Source organism: Fringilla coelebs, assembly GCF_963513975.1.
Source record: "Fringilla coelebs genome assembly, chromosome: 3".
In the NCBI taxonomy this organism is placed as follows: domain Eukaryota; kingdom Metazoa; phylum Chordata; class Aves; order Passeriformes; family Fringillidae; genus Fringilla; species Fringilla coelebs.
In genome coordinates this window covers 60,289,708-60,315,047 of record NC_140030.1, presented here as the reverse complement: position 1 = coordinate 60,315,047, position 25,340 = coordinate 60,289,708, and the positions used below count along the sequence as shown (strand labels likewise).

Below are 25,340 nucleotides of genomic sequence, written 5' to 3'. Positions count from 1 at the left end.
TTTTTTTTTCAAGACAGCACACTTAACAGTAGCATACGTTTGATTTCAATGTCAATGAACATTTAATGATCTATCACTTTATTCTCGGAACCTGTGGACAAGACTATTCTGCCTGCATGAAGCATTCTAGATGACTGAACATACTCATCTCCAAACACACTGCCAACAATACAGGAAACTACAAAATAGAAATGAACATTAATCTTCTCAACCCATTTAAGCCAAGGAAAACACCAGATAAAATTTACAGTGAATTTGTGGGGGGAAGTTGTTTCACTGGTTTCCTTTATGATGATTCCACCCAACCATGTCCTACACACGCTGGCATTTTCGTAATTAGGTGGGGGACAATCAATAAACCTTTGATAGAAATATGAATGTTTAATTAAATGCTGAATATAAATCACAGGAAAACCGTACAGGGAAGACTTCAATCTGAATGGCACCTCAGGGATAAAGTGAGTTGACAAAGATATACTTGCTACAAATCCTAATCTGTGTCAAGGAAAGCAATTCTGAGGGTCATGTTCTTGCAAAGTAAGAATCAGATGACAGCCAAATGTCCATGTAAAGCACATAACTGCTTATTATACAGATAGCATTAGAAGTCTTAATATCATCAAAGTAATAGCGCTAAAAGTGGTTTCTAAGACTATCTCTTTCCTACAGAAATGCACATCTATGTATCAGGACCAGGCCAGCAATTAAAGACAGTTAATTATATTCACAATTCTGTATTTTCCTCTATCTGATAAAACAGTATAATTATTTGTACAGCAAAAAGTAATGATGTGGAGAGCTGAAACACTACATACAATGCAATATTCCAGTGTACATAAAGGTTAATAGCATTGTTAATACTCATTTTCACCAATATAATTTTAAATAAACCAAGTCCTCTTCCAAATTTTGGGAAAAAAAATACAGGCTTGCTCGAAGATCTAATGAGCTATATGAATTACATGCTGGGATTACACGTGGGAAAAGGCAAAAGATCAGGTTGATGCTATAAATGAAGCAGTGAATTTCTGCTCCATATTTTTCTCTTTAATTCTATTAAGAAAAGTAATCTTCACGAGAAGCCCTACTGAAAGACAGGGAATTTAACAGCATATTTCAAATTTTCATCATTCCCTACTGCAAACAATATTTTTATCATTACAATCATAATTAAAGAAGTACTTGAAGTGAAACTTACTGTAAATACCCATAAAAAGCAAATTCTACTGCACACAGCTGTCATTTACAAGGCATACTATAGGCTGCTAAACTACAGCTTAAAGCTTCTTAAGTGAAGACCAGACATCATGCACATGAAACATCCCTCAAGGATGGGCAATTGCTTACACAGCAAGTTACTACACATATGTGTGGAAGCAATGGCACACTGCACTTCTACAAAGCCCAGCACTTAATTCCAACATCTTTCAGTGCTCTTATTCAATAGGCAAAAGAGCCAGACAGCTGTTCCTGCACCAAAATTTTGAATAAAAAAGAGAAAACAGTACTAACTTTATTAAAATTTAAAAAGCTTCATAAATAATAGATCCTTTTTTTATATCTCTTCCACATCCTATAAAGACAAGAAGAGCAGCTAGGAAATAATTCTTCATATAATTTTGCCATATAATTTTAAAAGGCTTGAAAGCTATGAACAACTCTAGTCTCATGAGACACAAAGGAACAGATATTAACAGAGACAAATCTCTGTAACACTGATACAGCAGCTAAGGGAATAAACATTTTGATGCTGATACACCAGGGCTCAACCCATCTCTTAAGTATGAGATAATGATCAGTGTGAGGGATATCAGTTACAAATCTCTCTACAGAAATATTTTTAAAGTTTTCTCTGCCTGCTACCAGGACACAACATTAAAAAGACATCAAGTAATGACATAACACTAACCAGACATCATATATACTAACAAGTATCTGCAATTTCAATGCAGAAAACCCAAATAAATACTTAGAAGTCAAGCCAATACATACTATCTTAATAAATCAGGTTAATTTCTTTCATATTTCAATAATATTAAAATAAATCAAATCCAATTTCAAATACAGAAATAGTCATTGAATTGTTTCCTTAATATTACTATCAACACACAGTAGAGAACAAGAAAAGAGTATTGTCATTTATTGCTTAAAAAAAAAAAAGACATCAACAAATTTCTATCAGGTTACATTTAAACACTCTCCTGAAATTAAATTTCTTGGAAAAGTTACTCGAAGTGCTGATCTATCAGTGAGTAGGATTTTAACTTGATGCTGAGTAGGACCTACCTGTGAGAACTGTTACTGAAAACCTGTCAGCACTTTGTTACCCTCAGTGCAGAATATATATGTTAAAATATATCCCATAGATGTGCATGCAGGATGACCAGAATGGCAGATGCTCCTTTTAGCATACGGTATTTAATTTGGAGAGAAAAAAAATAAATTCTATTATTTCAGTTATCAACCAAGATGAGTTGCCAAAATTCAACATTAAAAAAGTAGAGAACAAGTGGGTTCCAAGACAACAGCAGCTACCTGTTTCATAAACAGCTAACTGTTTTCATAAACAAAGTGCATGACACATGGTTTTAATTAGGAAACATAAAAATAGTAGTGCATTTTCTTGATATCTAAGTGCATGTTCCTTAAAAAAAATTTGAAAGCAACCAACAACACTCACGTCAAAAACTCAGCCTCTCCCTACACATCAGCTGCATTATACACCACTGTTTATGTTTAAAGAGGACATTTAAATATTCATGCCAATTACTACACACGCAACTAAGTGAAGTAAGATGCAAAGGTAATACAGCAGTCCCTCCAGCCCATCAGATACCAGCACATCAAGTCAGGTGTTACCACCACTGCACTTGTGTAGTGCTTCTCCTACTCTTTTGTCTTAAGGAAAAACAATTATGACTTTCAAGTTTGCTGAACCCAAACAATTTGAGATGAAATTACAAAGTTCCACTTTAGTTTTTACATATCTGAGCCACCAGCCCATTTACAATTTTCTTTAAACCCTCACCATTACTCCATTCAAAGAGAGTTCTAAGTACTCTTGGTACAGTCTGCTTTGTACAAATATGAACATAAAACTGGAATTTAAAGAAACCACCTGGATTTGGCTCCACTTTCCTGAACTCCACACAACTGCAAAACAGATGCTTACTTCAGATAGTCTCTAGAACATGCTCCACTTGCTCTTAGCCATTTTTAAGTCATCAAATACAATTCCCCTTTTTCTCTTCAGAGTAACTTGGGGTGTTTGCTGCATGGGAACAAAAAGCTTAGAAAGACCTAAATGGACCAAATGAAATAGGTAAGAGTGAATGAATAGGTGAGAGTGAGCACTTCACCAATGCCTGAACTCCCAATAACAGAAAGGAAGGATTGACAAAAAATCCAGGTAAGAGTATCACACAAGAAAACAAGGAAAATAACAGGAGCATTTCACTTCAAGCAATTTTCTCACCTTTCCTGCCATATGGCTAATTTCCATCACTAACATTTTATCATTATTATATAGCTAATTCTAGATCAAGAGGAAAATGGATCAGCTCCTGTCACAATGTCAGTCTTCACAGATTTCCAGATGCGAGCTTCGGGGCTGCTCACACTGGAGAAGTACCCTCTATCCTTGTTACAATGCACCAGTTTGGTAAAGTATGGCATAACACAGAGTTAAAAGCCTTAGAGAAACCTAACTGCAATCATACCTCTACAATTCTGGGATATGAAATATAGGAACAGATCTTAAACATTTTGAAAATCAGACTCACACATTTTTTCTGCCAACTGTTTTTAGAACTCATGACAAAAACTGTCTTGTTGTGTTGATTTCAAAATATCTCCTTGGATATAGTTTAAAACCCCTGCATTCACAATGAAACTTAATTATTCAAATTTTTTTTTAAATGTAATCACAGTTTGTACTGGATTGGATTTCTCCAACCAATACACTTGTCATATAAATGGTCTTCATTTCCTGTTAAGTGCTTAAGTGCTCCACTTCACTCTTGTGAAAATTAAGAAGCAAGTGGTTACTGCTACACATCTGGTAACAAGTTATGAAGACCAACTTGTTATCTGAAGCTACACATTTTCATGTGAACCAGCTTTGGTTTTTAATATGTATGGGAGATTTGGTATTCTGAAAGACTTTGATTTGATTTGGTCAGGTGTTTCCACTGGTTTCCAACAATCTGGTTAATATATTCTAAGCTCTTACCCTCTGAAAAAGCCAAAAACATTTATAAGTATGATTATTTCTCTTTTTAAAACTTCAATCACATCACTAGCAAAATATTAGAATTGTATTTTTGTCTATCATACTAATTTCTAAATTATGCACTGAGAGCTCCATAAAGTCCTGTTACAAGGCCAACATTTTTAAACCACGAGTTTTATAGTGAGAGCAATTTACAGTATTTTGTACTTTACAGGAAAAAACAAACTATAGAATAATAGGGGCGGAAAGCAAAGAATGCACATAATTAATTCTACTTAGGTTTTTGAAAGTAACTAATAAATACTGAAGATTGAGAACAAAAAAAAAAGTATGGAAACCTTTATCACTCAACTCTAAACTAATTATTTGGAAACACTGAGCTCCAGACTGAACCACTCAAGATGATGGATCTTCTAAATTACCTTTCCCAAAAATGCATGCTATTTCAATCATAAATTTCAATTCAAATACTTAAAACAGCTATTCACTTCCTTGCATAAAGGCAGTGCACCTTGTTCAGCTGTTACATTTTTTTATAAAGCACTATTTACTTCAATCTTTCAAAACTAATGCTATAAACAGTATCTTATAATAAAGAAGCTCAAGGCTACAAAAATAGGTGGCTTCAACCTCTCAGGTGTTGCTACTCTCCACTCTTTTACTGCTCAACCACCATCCACCCAAACCACCACTCCTTGCTCCTGGATCTTAGCTCTGCCACCATTCTTTGGGGCACACCTTCTTTTGTGCCTTCATTTTAAATGGGAACCAGAACACACTCTGCCAACACTCAAAACTATCAACAGCAGACACATTAACAAAGGTGCCAAGCCTCATTTTCCACAGATGTGGTTTAGTAAATTAAACACACACATTATATTTCTGAATGTCAAAGCATCAGCCACCCACTCATATAACCAAGGATAGGAGAAAAGAACCTCACGCAATCAAAGACTGTACCCAGTAAAACCAGCTAAGTTATGTAGGCAAACTCTAGCAAAAAGAAGTGGAAGCAAAATAAGTTGTTGTATATCCATAGTAATCACCTTTGTACAAATGCCAGCTCACTTCCCAAAAGCATAACAGCAGAAACAGCAGGCTATTACAAGAAATATTCATTTCTAGTAGGGGTAAATCTGATAGAGAGAGGGTCACAGTGACAATGCACTCATTTCTTCTTACTTCCTCCGAATGTTAACATTTTAAATTCTACTTATAAAAATGTCTCCTTTTGATCAGTACATGTGGCAAGAACAGGTAAAATAAGTACTAGTACAGCAGTAACTGGACACTGTGTTTTTGCCTCAAAGAACATGTACCCTAAAGTGAAGAAGCAGCCCCTGAATAAGGTAAATAAAATTACCTACCCAACTACTGCTGTTGTCAGTGCTCCCTGGGAAATACTGCAGAAAGTAGCTCCAAAGAAGTGAAAAAATGGAAGAATAGAAATACACATGCAACTTACGAAAAGTTCCAAACAGGAACAAGGACTAATATTGTTTGGAACTTTTTTCAAATGTTGGGGTTTTTTTTGAACTTTCAAAGCAAAGCTCACTGAACTCTGGCTACACATATGAACAGCCAATCAATTATGCACCTCTGTCCTGGGCCTTACAATGGAATTACACCAGTGGCTGCTGAGGCCATGAATGTGGGCTATAACCAAGGCTGAAGGAGCCACTCAGGATGAATTTTTTTGGTGGCTGTCCAGAGGTAAAATGATGAATCAGTTTCACAGACAAGAAAATAGAAGACCTCTTCCTAGGTGAAAAAACATTCTTATGGGAATAATTTAAGTACCTTAAAGTATTTTTAAACCTGCCTTACCAAAAGGTTTTGTCTTAAATAGCTTTTTTCCTGTAAGAAAGCCAGCTGGATTACCAGACCCCACTTCTACAACTACCATAGCAAAACAGACTGTTGGTCATAGAATGGTTTGGGTTGGAAGAGAATTTAAAGGTCATCTAGTTCCAACCTCCCTGCTATGGGCAGGGACACTTTCGACTAGCCCAAGTTGCTTTAAGTCCCATCCAACTTAGCCTATACAACTTCCAAGGATGGGGCACGGCTCAAATAGTGGCAAATTCAAACAAAACTTGTTAAGATAATTTTAAGTACTCTGTCAAAGACTGCAGCTGTAGGTACAGTCTTGGTAAGCAGGTGACAATCAAAGGATCTGAAGTTATAAGAGTTCAGAAGGGCATTTGTTTTAAACTGCAAAATGGCTCACTGCTCTCAAAATTAGTAGCAAGTAGGATCAGTACTTGTAACTATCCAGTTACAGCTCCAGAGAGTTTGCAGAATCTGGAGATCTACACAACTGCTCCAAGCTCACAAGGATCTGATCTACATCACAGTTTAAGAACAAATTTAAATTCTATCTATCTATTTAAAGTCTATCTATCTAAGACTGAAAACCTATGAATGTCTGTCCTATACTATTTCACTAAAGAAATTAGGTTCTTGAGCAAGACATGCGCAAAAATAAAACCAAACCCTAACATGAACATTTTGGGCCTTTAACACATACTTGCACGAGCATGTCTTTACAAGGCCAGAAGTCAAGGTTCTGTGGCGGATGAAAATCAAAGGTCGGATCAGTCTTTGAAAGTGTGATATTAAAACTGCAAATATTTATTCAGCACACATGGAGACATTTAATCAGGTGAACATCAATTTAATATTTACTGTATCTTGAAGAGAAAAGGACTTCTTTCCCTACACTCTTTAAAAAAATTGTTGAGAGCCAGCAAAGTTCAATTCTTGCTGGGAAATAATAGAGCAAAATACTTACATTTCACTAATATTGCCCCTAATGCTTCTGACAGTAAACAGGAAACGAACAAATTCTTGTTAGTTTGCAACATATTCCTGTATTCATGTAAATATCCATGCTTTTTTTTTTGCTACAGGATTATACAGCCAACTAAAATGGAAGAAATTTTTCACATCCACCCCAGAGGTTAAGAATGAAACACAGAAACAACTTTCCAGATGTATGAATGTCTGCATGCAGATGCACATATCACTTTTTCTTCTGACAAAAGACAAAAGCTAACCAGAAGTTCACATCCCAATTTGCTACAATAAAATTTACACATATCTGACCATAAATGAGGCAGCAGATAAACAAAAAAGAAGAAAGTTTTAAACTTATCACAGCTGCAAAGTCCTTCAAACAGCAGAGGATATGAAAGAAGGCAGTACTCTTTTTTTATGGCTAGTAAAATATAGTGACAGAGAAAACAGTACAGGTTTTGCTATTGTCACAGCAGCTAGGAAAAAAACCCTGTAGATGCTTCACGTGCTTCAGCCAACCTGAAACATGCAGCAGAATCCAAGAAAAATATCATGACAGGTAGTAGCTTATGTGTCTTCTTACTGTTTCTCAACATAACTGCTAGTATCTACTTTTACTAATCAAAGCCCTGGCTGCTCATTTTATAGAGAATCCTTTTTCCCCACTTCCCCCAGCTATTCAGCATCAATCTCTATTTAGCATCTTCATGAGGCATACCATTTAGCATTTTTTAGCATCAACTGGCATTCCTTCACGAACAACCAGCCTCGTTGACTTAGAATATGCCATTTAAACAAACTAGTCTGAAATAGAATATTTAGTTTAGCCTTCTACACTTTTATGCACCCATATTCCAATGCTCAGTATTTAAAATGTGGGTCATTTCCAAGGGTCACATTTCTGAAATTGTAGACCACTGAACTGTTCCTTGCTGACTTTCAAAACACACCTTCCAAAGAATTGTAATAAAGGTGGACAACATAAAATGAAATGCAAATGAAGTATAGAGACAACAGCATTACCAGTAAATGATCAGTGTCTGCCACGTCTCTGCCTCTGATCAATTTCAGAATGACAAGTGAACCCAAAAGCAGCAATAGCCACTTTATGCATCATCTTACTTGACGCTCAAAAGCATTATGCACACCAAAAGCTCAGTATATTTTATGATGAACTATGTAAAGAGAACCATTTTCATCGTCAATAACGGCTCAATACCAACCTAGCAATGCTGCAGAAGTTTTAATTATGACTCTCACACCCTAGAAAAGGCACAGCAACCCACACCGCTCTTTAAACAAATAGTAATCACTACCTTAACCTTACAGCACTTTAAGATGGCAGATATTCCAGGTCTCTGTGATGACACTAAAGTTTTCTACTGAATTCCCTTGTAAATGAAGGTATCAGCACCCAACTGTACAGACAAGAAAAATTGAGCTCTTCATACAAGTGAACAAGGTGTTTGTGAAAGGAATCAGAAGACACAAAACTTTCTTGTTCTTGAGTTTCAAGGGACCAACTTCGCCTTATTCTATTTTACCCTTTTAAAAAATATATAATTGTCCTTTTCTCAATTGTCTCTCCAATTCCATAATACACTGCATTGCCTGACAAATACAAATACACCTGAAATTTGTGGCACTGGATGAAAACAACTATTGTGCATTAGATTCAACAATGTAAATTCCAAATCTAGACATGCTATCTAACTCTCCTGAATCGGTTTTACCACTACTAACCTTCTAAATGGCTGTAAATCAAAGATGCAAGTACCAGTCTCAGCTACTCAAAATGAAAACAGTATTCAATAATTTGACTAAAGCATGCATAGCTTATGCAGGAGCTATTTTTGCTTTTTTTAAAAAAGAGAATGCAAAACCAAAAACATCAGCAAACATAATGAACAGCAAGACTTGATGAAGCTCATACATGAGATGTGTGCCTGTATGTGAGTAAAGATTCACAAACTTTAAACAATTAGATTTAATTGAACCAGATCAGTGAATTACTATTGCAATTTTTAAAAAAATAAATATCTAAGTTGAATTTGCTCTGTCTTTTCAAGATTCCTATTATTTAATTCTTACAGATGCAGTTAGTATGGCTAACAAAGCATAACTTCAAATATTCGGTTTGTGTTGTACTTAAAAATTTGTGATCTCCATTCCTTTTAAGATAAATTACAATCCTGTGACTATTTATGTGACTGTAAAACTATTTACATTTATTCTACATGTTAACATCGAAATAAATTTTTAAATAATTAAATGTGTTTTAGAATTAAAACATCCATTGCTCTTCTTTTTCCAGAGTCTTCACATTACAAAGTGAAAAATAATTTGGCTTGCCACTGCAAAAAGGACAAGTATTGCAAGAAAACTCTGTGGAGTAATAGCACTTGAAATCAACTTCAGGACCAGTACCTGAAAGCAATGTGACAATGGCCAGCTAGAGTTGATGATGACAGTAGGACTTTAACACTGAGCCGACTATGTAACAAATACTGCATTTTAATGATATACATCTGCAATTAAATCGTGTCATCTAAGCACTTGAACTGTGAGGATACACATGCTTGCCTCTAGTGCATTTCAATTCCTCTTTAACAAAATACATTTTATAGAACATAGAGAATTTGAAATACTTGATTCATTTTCTTCTGTCAGGACCTGTTCTTGAATATGATTTTGTGCTTTTCTGAAAAATCTCAGGGCCTAAACTGAGGCCTGGAGGAAAATGGCTCTGCAGTGGTAAGCCTTCGTGGTGCTAACTGTAGCAAATTATAAACTCTGTGGTACAAAACATTGCCAATTACCTCAACACTATACTAAGTCAGTCATATATTATTCCAATTTTCAGTTGCCAAGCAGTTTGAATCAAATAGGAAAACGTCAACCATTACATGAAAACAATACTGAGCATGTTTTATTTAGGAGCTTGATTATTTCTCAGCTTTAAATTTACCTTTCCCAAGACTTAAAATGTTAGGGCAAATTTTTTATATACAACCAGGTACCACACAGACAGCACTACATATTTTCACTAGACATTGAACAGCTTTCCACAACAGCCACCATTATTTCCAGTAGTTACTGTTCAAATAAACTCGAAATTCTTCTTTCTAATCAAATTAATGAGAAGCCTATCTTAAGCACCTCAATCCTGACTGCCATATAGGATAGTCACAATACAAGATATTGCTCAACTCACATACAATTCTGGAGTTACCTATGCTCCCCAGATGGATAGCTGCCTTTATTTTAGCTTCACTGCAGAATCCAAACACAACTCCTTCCTTTTAAAAAACCAAACAAAAAAAAACAACCTGCAAATTTGAGTATTCAAATGTATGGAAATGCTCCTTCTAAAGCATCATCTGGTCACCAGTAAGTTACATAAACTGTTGTAAAACTCATTAAATGCATAAGAAAAAGTATGGTAAAAGTTTTTATGCAATTTATTCTGTCCCATCTGCTGCTAAATTTAATTTATATCTATTTTAAGCCAAAAAACTCTAAAACAGGTCTCAGACGTCAGTTCTGGAGTTTAACATGATCTTAAAACATAATATAAACAAAGAACAGGATTTTACAAGTAATATTTACAACCAATATTTTGTAAATGAATCAAAACCATTTAAGAACTGCAATAAATAGACTCACATACTTTAGTTAATTCACATACTTAGTGATCATTTCACAGTTCTGAATTGCAAAGTGTGTATAGGAAAAATTCAACCAGAAAAAATGACAAAGTTAAATTAAAGTTCAGTTCTGCACTGGGTACAGAGGCCTTAAGAGTGGCTAGCAATGATACTTAGAATTCTTTAACTGTAGCAAGTCTGGTACTATTTACTTTCAGGATCAGGGTTTGTTTAGTCATGGCATCTTTAAAACCTTCCCAACATTGTAGCCCAGCATTCAAATACAGAGGTTAAATCAGACATACTGTCTGTTTATACCATAGCAGATAAGTTGATTAAAATTACACTGTCAGATCTTCTGCATTTTCTTTTCCAACAACCTACTGTCTACCATTTTTAAGCATTTAGAAAATCTAAGGCATAATCTAAAGCTCTCCTCTTCAGCACAGCTGCCACCTTAAGTCTCAGACTTATTTTTACAGCACTTATAACCAAGTGCTCAGCAGGTCAGTCAGAAGCTGTTTTTCAACATGAAGAGGAAGACTTCTGTTCCTACTGGTAGGTATATAGAAGGAAAATGTTCTGAACAACTTATGTTCTTCTGGTTTTGTCACCCAATTCTTCCTTTTCCCTGCATAACAATATAGCACATGTGCCAATCCAGTAATAACATAGGAATAAAATTTTATAGTATTTGTTTTCTTCTAGTGGCCACAATGTGCTTATTTCTACTTAAGAATTCAAACTGCATTAAGTGCAGCATCTAGAACTGCACATCTAGGTTAGAGCTGTACAAGTGTTACTGGAGAGTACCTGCTTATTTTAGAAATCTATCTTACTGTGCTTGTAGAAACAACAACATGGTTGCCACACTGTTCCATCACAGGTCAAAAGAAACAGCATTACTTAAAACTATTAAAACCGTACTACATCCCTGCTGGGAATAGCGAGAGGGCAAGTGGGAGCTTCAGTATGTGAGCAGTCTCTAGAAGTATACATTGTAACGAGTGCTGATACTATCTAAGGTCAACATAAGCTAAAAACTACTTAGTAAAATGTACGACTTGGTAAGAAAAATACGTATTTGTTTTTCTTGCTTGGACATTAACTTCAAAATACAAATGACAATGACAGAAACAAAGCAGAGTGCCACAAGAACCATCTTGCAATAAAATAAACGTTGGCTCTCAGCACAAAAGAGAAGCCAGGTGCAATATGAACACCTCAGCCTGTACGTATGTATGTATGTATGTATGTATGTATGTAGGTAGGTAGGTAGGTATGAATGTATTCTTGGGCTCCGTAGCCTGCTCTCTGCACAGTGCTTTAGTGCAAGATCTGAGCTCTGTGCAGCATGTAGGGAATGTCTGCTTCCACCCAGACCACTGCGAATATATGACTCTTAAACACGGAGACGAACCTCCAATGCCTTTGTATTCCTTTCCCCAGATTTAAAGCTTAGCTGCACGAGGTGTTAAAAGTGCGCGCTGGCGGGGTTCGGACACACATGCGAGGAGGAAGAGGGTGGCAGGAGCGACGAGGGAAGGCGTGGAAGGGCACAGTCCCCGTGCCCGGCAAGCCTGGACCCCTACGCCGCCCAGCGCAGCCTCCTCGGCCGCTGCGTGAAGTTGGCCGGGCATCACCCGCCCCACCGCAGGCCAGGCGCAGGGAAGAGACCTCTTTCTCCTCCTCTTCCTCGGTCTCCTCACGCGTCCTCCTCTTCCTCCAGCCCGCCGCCAGATCTATTCTTCCCCTTCTGCCGCCCCCAGCTTCACGGCGGAAGAAGCTGGGGGGGAGGGGGATGTCTCCATTACCCTCTCCACCCTCCCGCTTCCCAGGGACGGCGACAACGGCCCTTTCCCGCCCGACGCGGGGGGGAGCCCCGGACCGGCCTGCCGGAGCGCTCCCGCGCCCCTGGGCCCCCCGGAGCTCCCCCAATTCCCGCAGCTTCCCCACTGCGAGGAGGGGGCAGGGAAGGCGGCGGGCCCCGGAGCCCCGCCCGCTCCCCGGCCCCGACGAGGGGAGGCCGCCGGCAGGGGGTTACACACCTCGCTGTTAAAGGCTTTCACAGCCTCCATGTCGCGGCGGAGGCAGGAGCCGGGCGGCTTCTCTCCGCTGATGGCGGCCGGGCCGGGCCGGGCCGGGCGGGGGCAAGTCTCGGTCCGTGCGTGCGTGCGCTCCTCGCTCAGGGGCCGCCCGGCCTCCTCTCCATGGCGGGTGGCGCAGGGGGCGGGCGCGGGGGGACGCGGGCCCCGCTCGTTTCCGTCTCCTCCTCGCCCCGCTTCCCGCCCGGCGGCGCGGGCGTTCCCTTCCCTCTCTCCTTCCCTCCCTCCCGCGCTCGGCTCCGGGCGGCCGCGCCGGCAGGAGATGGAGGAACAACGCGCGGCGGCTGCGGCGCGGGCGCCAATATGGCGGACACGCGGGGGCTCCTCGCAGTGCAGCGCCGGAGCGGCGCAGGCGGCTACAGCGCCCCCTGCCGGGCAGCGCCCGCAGCGCCGCCCGCGCCGCACCGCACGGGCGCTGCTGGGATGGCGCCGCGTCCGCCCCGCCCGCTCTCCTCCCTCTTCTCCGCCTCCCGGAGCGGGCGGCAAGGAAAGGGTTACGGGAACGAGGTGTTAAATGCCGCTGCGTTTCGTCACCGGGGGCAAATCCAGGAGTTCTTGAGGCACCCTTTTCACCGTTTCCGGATCCCCGAACCGGTCCCCTCCTCACGCCTGGGCCGCTGAGCCTCCCTCTCTCCGCAGCAAAGGCCCGCCGGCAAAACTGGGAACGGCGTGCAGGCTTGAAAAAAGGTAGCGGGAAAACGAACCAGCGAGGCGTAAGAGGGCAAAAAAAAAAACAAAAAACAACGTAATTCGATAAGCCCACAGACAATCAGTACTATTTATTAAGAGGAAAGGAGAAAACCCTGACAATCGTAATCAAATCTGTCACAAGCCTCAGTGCACTTACGGCATGAATATTACAACAATTCTATGCCAAAAAGTCTCCAAACCCATCACCAGGCGTTAAGGCATTTCTGTTTGACTACCCAGGGCTTCTTGCCAGGTTAAGTTTCAGATAGGTGCTGTTACCCATGCCCCCAGCACCATGGCAGACCGGCAGAGCACCTGCCTCTCCCTGAAGCACAAACACTTTCCTCAGCTGAGAAATCCCAGCAGGAGCAGCTCTGTCAAACAGGAGGACTTACTTCCAGGGCATAGATTTTTTTTCCCCTCAAACACAATAACACCACATGACTCACCTTTGCCAGGAAGAGCCTCAAGGGTCTCAGAAGCACTGAAGATGAAAACTTAGGGTTGTCTTTAGTTGCTGCTTTTCTCTTCTTGGTTATGTCCTTTCAACTCTACTGACTCAGTGGAGATATGACAGTTCCCATCTGAATTGCATTCCATTATTTCCAGTCACAGCTCTAGGTCAGGCTCTACATAGCCTGTGCCTTGATGGTCTCAAAAGTGCCCCTCAGACCTGAGCCACACAGGCTCTTCATGGACAGTGAAAATCCCTCTTCAGGCCTGAGTCAGAGACTTCAAACTGAAGTGGGCTTGATTCAAAAAAAAGGCAACATGAGATAAACCTAACACTGGAGGGAGACCTGGAATCCTACAGCTCCATTCTTACAGGAACAAGAGAAATTACTAAGTCTTTTTATAAAAGGAATTGGAAGTTCCTCCCATCTTACCCCTCAATAGTCTTACTTAAGGAAAATGTCCATCTCTAGCAACCACCCTTGTTGCAGTATCAGGCCACCATGAGGGTCAGGAAACAAGAACAAATACCCTGCTCGGATGAGAGGACTGTGTCTGTTCAGACTGAAAAAAACCTGGACAGCCATGGAGTAGGAAGGACACCCAATGCCTGCAAAGTAAAATGACTGAATAAGGCTCAATGGCATTTGATTGTTTTTAAACAACTGAATTAAGTTCTTTGCAGACCTCCTACACAGCAGGAGCTCAAGAGGTAGTAGTCTTCACTTACAGCAGGGGAGGTCCTGACACAACCCAAGAAAAAACTTTTTGGTTGTGAAGATGGCCAAGCAGTGGAGTAGGTGTTCCAGACACACTGTGCAGTCTCTAGCCCTTTATAAAGTTCCTTGGGATAAGGACCTTAGTAAGCTACTCAGAGGTCACAGCCTGACTCTGCTTTGAGCCAGAGACTGGACTAGACAAGCTCCCCAGGTCCCTTCTAAACTGAGTGGCACTGATACTCTACAAACTGCACAGTTCAGTGCAACCTTCTGTCAGTCCCTCTTCACAGGTGATTCAGGAGAAGTACACTAGGTTTACCAGAAGTGACAAGGTTTTGTTTTGTTTGGGGCTTTTTTAATTTTTTGGGGGGTTTGGTTGTTTTTCTGTTTGGTTTAATTATTATTTATTTTTATTTTTTTCCTGTGGGAATTAAGAATAAATAAAATATGAAGAGACAACTCTGTTCAAATTTTTGTGAAAGCTTTACAGGGTACTCATTGTTCTACAAGAGTAACTGCTGTAACTATTTATCTTGTACTCCTCTGGAAAGCTTACTGAAGTATTGCAGTTACAAACAGTCCTCCAGGATCTGCTAACTTCCCTTTTAGGTGAAATTGAAGCAAGCCTAGTTTTCCCTAGCAAAATGGATGGAATTCCACACTGCAGAAACTTTGTTTTAAAAGTTTTGAAATTGGCTTCAAAGTGATCACAAACTCCCACTCAGTTGCTTTTCAGGAATATTTTTTTCCAGAAACACAGAAGTTATTCCAATAAAGGAGAAACCAAAGAAGGAGAATGAGGGGTAGGATTTACACTTACAGATACATGCACAAAGCCTTGACCTTACAAGCAGAGCCTGAATTTGAAACTAAGTGGTTCTACCCCCCTCCCCCTGCCCCCATTTTAAGCTTGCTTTCTGTAGGTCTGTAATAAACATTTAAACAAGTATTTTTACCATTTAAAATCTTGAGGTAGCAAAGCCTTTTAACAGCCCTTTTTAATTCCAGCAGTAGAAAGGAGAAGAGCAGCACATTACATCCCTGATCTCAAAAGGAGCCAGCTGTCATCCAAGAATGAGAAATAGGCTACACAATGAATACTGTAAAACATCTCAGATTATATTTGCATGGTCTAATTAAGAAAACATACAAATCATGCAACATTGAAACAGTGTTAGTGCAGAAACACTAGCTTATTTTGGGGCAAGGTGGCCTTGTCCCACAGGGCTCTGTAGTTCAGTGACTCGGTATCACTCCTGACATACCAAAGCCAGGAGAGTTCTCATTGTGCTGCACAGCAGAGTAAGCGCCAGCTTCCTACACAGCACAAGTTTCTGCAGTGCTCTGCACAACTGATCAAAATCATACCAGAAACATTAGTTCTGCCGGTGAAATCCCATTTGCTTCCCAATATGTCAATGAATTATATGTGGGATTTGCAATGGGCACACTTCCTCTGTGGGTACAAACACCTAGGTTTGCAATTCTGAAAGAAAAGCAGCACTGAATACATCTTTAGTCTTCTGTTCTTCCCCCCCCCACCATAAGAGAAGGTAAAATAGGTATGCTTGCTTTTTTCCTATTTCATACAAGTCCAAATAGAGACTAAATAGATCAAACAAGTGTCACACTGGCAAATGCCCTTAAGAAAGCTGTCATCCAAGTAAGCAGTTCCCTGTTTCCTCTCAGCAGAGGAAACCACATAGAAGTGTCTGGAGGGAGAACTGGTGTTCCAGTTGACAGAGAGCAGAGGAAAATAGATCTGTTATTAGTAACTTAGCTTCAGGTAAGAGAATGCCACTCAGTTTTCCTTGTACTAATGCCACAATTTTTTTTTGAATGCACAGCTACAAGTCATCCTCCATGCACCATTTCTACTTATTTTTCCTCTGCCCCGTCTACTTAACTTTTCAGCGCATTTTCAAAGATAATCTTACATTTTCTTACTGAAATGGAACTAATTTCTCCCCTCTGTCCTTCTTTGCTAACTCTACCTCATCTTTCTCTTTCATTTGCATTTTCAGTCCTCTTAACCTCTATAACCATTTTAAAAGTTTAAACTGTGACAAAAAAAGTATGGAAATAAATCTTATGTTGAACTTTTGCTAAGTTTGTTACAGACATATGTTCACATAAGGAGCTCCTTTTTGAATTTTAAAAATTTCAGAGGTTGAAAGAGAACTTCTGATTCATTTGTAACCACATGTTACTCATGATAACCTGACAGTTTGGAGCTCCAGTTAGTCTACTATGCAGTTCCTTCTGGTCACGCTTGACTGACCCTTGCACTTACGCAAGCATGATGGTGTCAGACTCTCTCAGCACAACAGCACAGAAACAACCTCAAAACAACTTTATTGTAAAAAGCATTTGGAGCTTTAATTTACAGGCCAGCTACTTCTCTTGGAGGCACACTCTATAAATCTCTGTTGAGATTTCAAAGCAAACTGCTTTAATCAGGAAAGGAGAACAAAGTCCTGGAAATTACCTTCAAGTAACATTTCTCAGACTTGCCCACAGAAGGTTTGGATAACCTGATGCTAAAGCGTGCTGGCAGTACAAGTCACACCAACCGTGGCATTTCTAATAAGCTTAGCCAGAAAGCATTCACTAATGTTTTCTTATTCTGTGTGGGGTTCTAATCCTGAAGCTTGAACTCTGGCATCCTGTTTATTGATTGTAGTGTACAATTACAAGGTAGAACAACCATTGTTTCCTACAGCTGCATAGTTACATTTCGTTCTGCTCCTAACAAGACATTTCTTTTAAAATAAAGGCCAGACAATGGTTTTACAGTAGCAATTATAGCATGCTTGCATAATTTTAATGTGACAGCAGAAGTACAAGGATAGAAAACCCACTAGATTTTAGCATGCAAATATCACAGAAGACATAAGAAATGTTTTATAGTAAATTCCAACTACAAACATATCCATTTATTATTTAAGGGAAGCTGAAATTAGGAAAAAAAAATTTCAGTAGATATGCTTATAAAAACATATATGTTTTTGCACTGAAATTGCCTTGAAGAATTCAATCTGAAGAATTCAATCTAAACAATTCTTGATGAATTCAGTAAAAACTAAAACTTTCTAAAATATACTTAGCTATTTCAAGGAAAATTCAAGGATGATTCATTAATAAATTTCAGACATTATAAACATCAAAAGACTCCTTATTTGGAATACGGCTTGTAGAGAAACAAGCAAATGTAGGGTCAAAAACCTGAAGTAAGAACATTAGAGATGAGAACAATTTTACTTAAAGAAAGTGTTTACCAGCTGGCTTTTTACATACAGGCAAACAGCAATGAGGGCAGATCAAAACCAGCAATTTGAGCCATTCCTTTGCATACTGTTACTTTTTCTCTCCTGCCATACAGCTTACAAATCCAACTTGCAACAATAAGTCTGCAAAAGCAAAGTTATTTCTCCCTTTCTGCTAATTCAGCATAACAAAACTGAGCACAATACACTAAGAGTGATTAACATAATGTCTCTTTACTGTTTCTAGCAAATAATATATTAAAACAAGCAATTTTGGTTCAAGCTTTTTTACCTTGCTTTAAGCTCAACAATTCAGATCTAGAACATTCATTATATTAAAAATCTGCAAAGACTTGAAGTCAAAATTTTAGCCAATGCTTAAGATCACTTTTTTAATCAAAAAATACTACAACAAAAACAATACAATCATAGGCAGATCTCCTAGGCAGAGGCCTCTGCCACAGGTATATATGGAACTGGACACATTTTTCTGCAGAGGTTGGTCCAGACTCACCACATGCACCCGTACTGTGATAGCTACCAAAGGCTCAGTCTGCAGAAGCCCAGAAATGGAGGAGTAGCCAGGGTTTATTTCATACTGGTTAAACCTAAACTTCTTCAATGTCTTATCAACTACTAATAAAAAAAGGCTTTCAAGGAAGATATTCCACAGAGCTGAAATATGCCTCCCTCACACTGACAGTTCTTTCATCACATTCAGCTGCTAAGCCTGACTTTCCCAGTTTCAGATCTTCTTTTCTGTCAAGTTATGACCTTATTGCAGTCATATCATTGACACTTTTTTGTGGTCTAAAGAAATTGAATTCTTGTGTTATCCTTTGCATTTCAATAAAGAGTAACTCCAGTTAGAAAAGTAAATAATTTCCTTACACTTTCTTCTCGTAGATCTTGGACAGTGAGGCTCAGCTCATTCACAATTTACACTGCAACAGGAGAGACACCAGAAGTCCATGGTGGCACAAACTATACAGAAAGCCTGTTTTCTTTCTAAAAACATGCTCATGACTTAGAAAAGAATAGCTCAGTCAATGAAAGCCTTGCACTGGAAATATTAAATGGGAACAAGCATAACAGAGCTAATTGCACATACACACAGAAGGTGCGGGCCAGCACAAAAGTCCAAGAAATTTTAAATAGCCACCACCTTACCCGGGGTGATAAGGAAAAGCCCAGCAGGAAAAAAAAAAACTAAAATCATTAGCTACTTACAACTGTTGCAGGAGAAACTTACATAACTATGCTTTCTGTATACTTGTGTGTTCCCACTTCAAAGTGTTTACTGAAAATAGATACTATAATGACAATATTTGCTATTTACACTATTAACTCTATTTTGTATTAGTATATGTTCCTGACCTGGCAGTTAGCTTTTTCTATGAACCATTAGATTTCTCTCCAGATGCCCTAGAAAAAAATTACTCTTTTCAGTTATAGGTTAGGATAGTTATGGTTAGGATAAAACAAGTTTTAAAAAGTGATCTCTTGAGTGTAATGCTCAAATTCTACAAGAGGAAAAATTGTCCTTCTTGAATCTTATTAGGCAACACTATCTGCATGCTTCAAGCTAGGCACATGTTCACTAGTTTAGGTAAACCATTAGTTAGACCATTTGCAAGAATTATTGACCAGAGCTGAGTAAAAGGAATGATGCCAAATCCATTTCTACCTCCTCCAAGAAGGAGACTTATCTGTGTAGTCTCACGAAGAAAATATAAACATTTAATAAGTAAAACTGCACAGAAGATATTAAAAAACAATAAAATCACAGGGTATGAAGGTCAACCATGTTGAAAGCATAGGCAGAAGAGAGCAAGCTGAATCGGCAGTGTAGCAGATGACAGCATGGCACACATGGAGCTTGGCAGGAAGAAATACACCCCCTGTGTGGGCAGAATCCTTTGTCCACTAAATCCTACTGTTTAATAATACCTCTTAATCCTTCACCTATCCAAAAGATTCAAGAGTCCACAGACATACACTCTGTTATTTCTTGGCCTATAACTAGCACAAGACAGTAACTAACAAAATTATTTGTAAACTCCATCCAGGGAGGGAAATGCTCAGCATCTGAGTATACTTAATTTTAACACTTTTAAAGCTACAGTTTCCTAAAGACTGTGCTTGCCCAGTCAGAAACTGTACAGAAATCACCCACTGGTTAACCCTGATAACCACCTGCTTGTGAGCATGAAAGCCAAGATGCATTAGATAATATTTGGAACAGCACACTGTCACAGTGGTTGCTGGTGCCTGAACTAATGGAATTGCTGGGGATAGAGGGCAAAATGTTCACTGTTGTCTCTGTAGGAACACTGGTATGGACAGTACAGTCCAAATGCCTCTTTGCTTTAGCTTTGCTACAGGACAACCTGTAATCCACCTGGCCTCTTTAAGTAAATACCTTTACAAACAAGATATTGCATTGCCATGCTTGATATCCCTATGTACCTGTGATACCCCACCTTCAGCTTTCAGGTTTCTAATGTAGACTTCCTAAGGGCATTTATAGCCAAAATGTAAGATAATGAGAGGTATGTGGCCTATAAATTCCATATAGAACTATGATATACAGGTGAAAAATTAATGCTACAAGGATGGAAACACTAAGAAACTTTAGATGCACTTATTATAAGACTCTCAGTGTAATATTTTTTTTTTAAATTTACTAAGCAATAACAGGTAGGTCTTACATTGGTCAGAAGTTATGGCATGAGGTATTCAAAAACTCTTTACTGGCTTTCTTAAGACTTTGTGGCTGTAAGATCTGAATTGTTGATTCTTAGAGGAAATCACCTTGTCTGGCAGAAATCATCCTGTCCAGTCTGATGTGTTTTACAGTGGTCACTGCCTTTAAAGGCAAGCCTTAAGAAATTAACACTGCTATACTGTGTCTCAATTGAAAGACTGTTTTGCCACTACAAGAATGTGAACATCCAAGAACATTTGGTTATCATCAGATCTGTTCTTGATGTGAAAACATTAGTCGAAATATTGCTCCCATTAATTCCAAATAACTCAAAAGATGCTAAATGAGACATTCAGAAGCACAGTAGGGCACAGCAGAGAGACAAGCTTTGGATGTGTTCGTGGAGCTTTGCAGTTCAACAGCAAAGTGATGTTAATGACATCAGTGCTTTAAAAACACATCTCCCCAAAATCCTCCCAGAACAAAATGCAAATAGTAAAGCTTATCTCTCCAGACTAGAGCTCAGCTGCTGTTATAAGCCAGGTGAGACTTCTCAGTCTTACGCTTACCTTGCAAAATTCACAGAACAAGATTATATAATTCAAAACCTCTTACACAACCTGAAACATGGTATGTGCTGGCCAGCTGGCCAGAAAACCTTGACCAAACTGAGTATTGAGCTTCATATGTATCTATTCAGGTATAATTAGATTGAGAAGACCTAACCTGCAATCTGCATAAACATCAGTCTCTTGAATGTCCAGCATAAAACCACTGTAAGGATGGTAGAGAGATAAGTCAAATGCATGTAGTAGACAACCAGCATAAAAAAATAAAAAGGATTAATGCATTAGCTTTTCCTCAAGTTCAAAAAAGTTTTTAAATGCAACTTGTCTTGGTTTAATTGTGCTAAAGTCCACATAAGAAGATATACTGAGACATATTCTTGTGTCTTTCAAATAAAAGATACTGAGAAAGTGGCTTCTGATGAAAGCTTTCTCTGAGCCACAGTTTTCCTGACACGCTGGCGATGTTCACTGAAATCTTTACAACCGCATCCCCAAAGGGAAATTTAGACCAGCAGTCACACTTCACAGGTTAAATGTCTGAAAATGCTCTAGCTCCTGACTTTTCGGGGACACGACCTGTAGTCCCTTTGCAACTTTGGTTGGGAAAGTATGACTCAAACTTTTGTTCAAAAACCACATGGAGGAGAAGCAATTCTCTGGAGCTTGACCACAGTGTCATGAGCCATCAGGACCAGATACCTCATCTCGAGCCCTGGCCTCGCTCATCCAGCCGCAGAGGAGCAGCTTGAGTAACGCTGAGGGCAGCACTAAAAGGGGAAAAGACGGTGGCGAAAGATGTGCTTGTGTTTTCGCGCTACATTTACAGTCCTGAAAGTTTTTTCCTCCCCTTGCTGCCCCAAAAGCCTACAATGCAGTCCCGGCTCCCCGTGGAGGCAGACCTGCGGCCCCCGACAAGGAGCTCAGCTTTTTGCGCCCTCAACGGCGGCACGCGTCGGGCGGTACCAGCACCCATCGCTCCGGCCGGTGCTTCCAGCCGGCTGACCGAGCCCCGGCATTGCCCGCGCCTTCCCCGGCAGGAGGGCGCCCCGGCATTTCCCGTGCCTTTCCCGGCAGGAGGGCGCCCCGGCATTTCCCGTGCCTTCCCCGGCAGGAGGGCGCCCCGGCCCCGCAGCCCCTCAGGGCCGGCTCCGCCACTCCCGCGCCACAACGGCGCCACCTGGCGGGGCGGAAGAGGAAAGCGCCTCCCTCGGGCAGGACGGGCCGTCTCCACGTCTATGTCTCTCTCTCTATTTTTTAAAAAAATTTTAGCGAAATACGGTTCCCTTCCCTGCGCTCGGCAGTCCTTGTTTCCCTGCTCACATAACCCCCTTCACGCGTAGCACTGAGGGCAGTTCGGCCGCAGGCAGGAGCCGGCAGCTCCCCGCCGCGCTCGCTCCGAGCGCTTGGCAGCGCAAATCTGGGGGCAGGCGAGTCCCTGCCCGCCCACAGCTGCTGAGCGGCCTCCGCTCCCGGCTCTCCTAAAAATCAGCGCATCCTCCCCGACAGCATGGCCTTAACAACCCACCTGAAAAGAGGGGCTGGTTCATTACCCAATCTTTTTAACTCTATCATTTCCCACTGGTGGAAGTGATTAAAAAAAAAAAAAAACCAAACAAAAAAAAACCCACTATTCTGCTAACAATCTATATTAATAAAAGATTCCATTTACTTGCATGCTGCTATGCTATGCTAATTATATATGCCACATCAAAACCAAAGGCAGATTGTTAGCATATGATTTGCACTTCAGCTATAGTTTTTGCTGATTTTTATTCAGTTTAGGTACTTGCCCCCAGTGCGCTTTGCATACTGAAGACCATAACTTGTGAACTCAGCTTTTGCCCATCAATCACCACATTAATACAGAGCTCTGCTGAAATAAATGCAAGTGGTGAATCACCTTTCCTAGAGATATCCTGCACTATCTCCTCCTGGTCATTTATGGAGAAATGATGCAAACTGTAAGTAGATATGAAATGGGAACCTAGAAGTTTATTAGTACCATTATAAACTCATTATTTTTCTCAATTTAATGACTCAGTTGTCTCTTTTTAAATTTTTGTTGCATTCTGAGTAAATATGGTTCAGTCACAAGCTACCTAAAGCCTAGGAAAATGACTGCCTCTTACAAAACACACAGAGGTGGGACTCCATTCTTAATTTTTGTCTCTCAAAGCTCCTGGTTTTAAGCACTGATGAATCTTCAGACTTCTTTATACAATTCTGTACACCCTGATTTAGCGTCAGGTAGGGCATATTGGTAATACAATGTAGTTAGGCTGAAGCTATACATGAGTAAAGTGCACTATAACCATAGGCATAAAGTCTGTCAGCTATAGCATCTGTATTTGCTTAATAGGTCTGACAATCCTGTAATTAAAACACTAGTTCTAATAAAGGGAGCCCTGGCACGAGTCATTTCTGCCTGGTAGGTACTCTTCAAAGTGTGGCAAATGATGATCTAAGTATGAACAAAAGAGCAAAACTCCATTTCTCTCTATGTTCAATACCCAACAAGTTGTTCATCAACCAAGTTGATGCTAGAAAACTGACAACAATAATCAAAATATAACAATTTTTAGTAACAAATGCTATGGCAGGCAGCAATAAAAAGGAAACAAGCATATGTTTGTTTCCAAAAATACTCCCAAAATAATTAAGTTAACAGTTACACATTCAGGAACTAGGAAAAAGGTGATATATGGCATTTGGATCTTCTAAGCATGCTGAGTAACTGTAGGTGATAATTTCTATAAGCCTGATTCCTAAATTCCTGGTGGAATTAACTTTTGAAAGAGAAAAAGAAGTACAATACATCCTTAATGCAACATGCTATTCTTATACTAACATTCTCTCTGGAAAAAAAAAAAACCAACAAACTACAACAAATTAAAAAAGCATTTATTACAAAAATTTGGTCCTAATAAGTCACTACAGTAATTATTCTCAAATCTAACATCAAATCGTCTGTCTGAGTTGGTGGATCTGAGCAATCCCCTGAAGTTTTACAGAAAGGAACAAAGTGGCATCCAATTATAGGATCAGACTGCAAGACTGTAACTGATGTTGACAATTCCCTAGGATTTCTCTTCAAATCTATTTGAAAAAAGATTGGCTAGACTTGGAACACAAGGATTCAGTCATGAGCAAAGCCAAATTTCATGCTTCTGTTACTAGTGAGAATAAAACAAGCAACTATTGTTCCTCTAATAAGGAAGGTACAATAAATGCCATTGTGCACAGTTTCTTTATCACAACTTAGATGTAGTCCTTAAAATTTTGGTCAGTTTCCAGTGCCATCCTTCACACAGAGTTACCTACCAAGAAATTAGTATTGAGTTTTCATCTGCTGTGACTTATCACATGTTGTTCTAATACCTACACAACATATGAGCTTTGAGATTTGAGGATGACCTGGAGAAAAGTGGAAAGAAGAAAATGCTACAGAAGAAAAACAGCTTCAGAAAGCAGGTTAACACTAATTAGTCTGTAGTTAAATACAAACAAACCAAACCTGTTAAAAAAAAATCACGATATTTAGATCACTAATTATGCATCATTTCTGTCCAGAGACCACTTCTAGGTAAGCTTTACTCCACCAAGTAAAGGAAAAAAAATAGCTTGCATGCATTTTGCAGTTATTATTAACATGGCTAAATTCTATTATCTTGAAAGAGTGGTGCAAGTTTTTAAGGCATCATTACTAGTAATGCACTTTCTCTCCAAAAACATGATTCTCAAAACCATAAAGTAACACCTTACATTTCCAGGTTAAAAGTCCTCACTTCACTTTAAACTATACTGTTAATCTTTGTTTTGTGGAAAAGAGAAATACTATATCAGTTTTTCCAAGGAGGCATATTGATTACATGGGGGAAAAAAAGAGATGGATTTTATCTGTCCATATATAAGGAACGTAAAGAAGAGTTCTTCCTTCTGAGCAAAATGCCTGACAAAATTAAGGTATGGAGCAAATACCGCTTTAAGAATTAGTGTTGTTGTTTTAACAAAAGCTACACCTAAGATGTAAAGAACACACTACAGGACGATCACTCTGTTTCTGCTAGGTGTCTATCCTTTTTCCTATTCCCTTATTGGACAGTTTCCTAAAAATACTTACCTGCAAAGCCTGAGCACTTACCTGAAAAGCCTCT

At 39.5% G+C, this 25,340-nt stretch overlaps 1 protein-coding gene across 2 annotated transcripts in view; it reads right to left on the bottom strand.

The window, feature by feature from the left end:
• Window positions 1–12,889, bottom strand: part of SCAF8 (SR-related CTD associated factor 8) — an 88,237-nt gene extending 75,348 nt beyond the window's left edge. For both annotated transcript variants that reach the window (XM_084203535.1, XM_084203534.1), the window contains exon 1: window positions 12,726–12,889. In XM_084203535.1, the coding sequence (XP_084059661.1) occupies window positions 12,726–12,755 (30 nt within the window). In that variant the 5' untranslated portion in view covers window positions 12,756–12,889. The remainder of the gene's footprint in view (window positions 1–12,725) is intronic.
• Window positions 12,890–25,340: the final 12,451 nt, after the last annotated feature.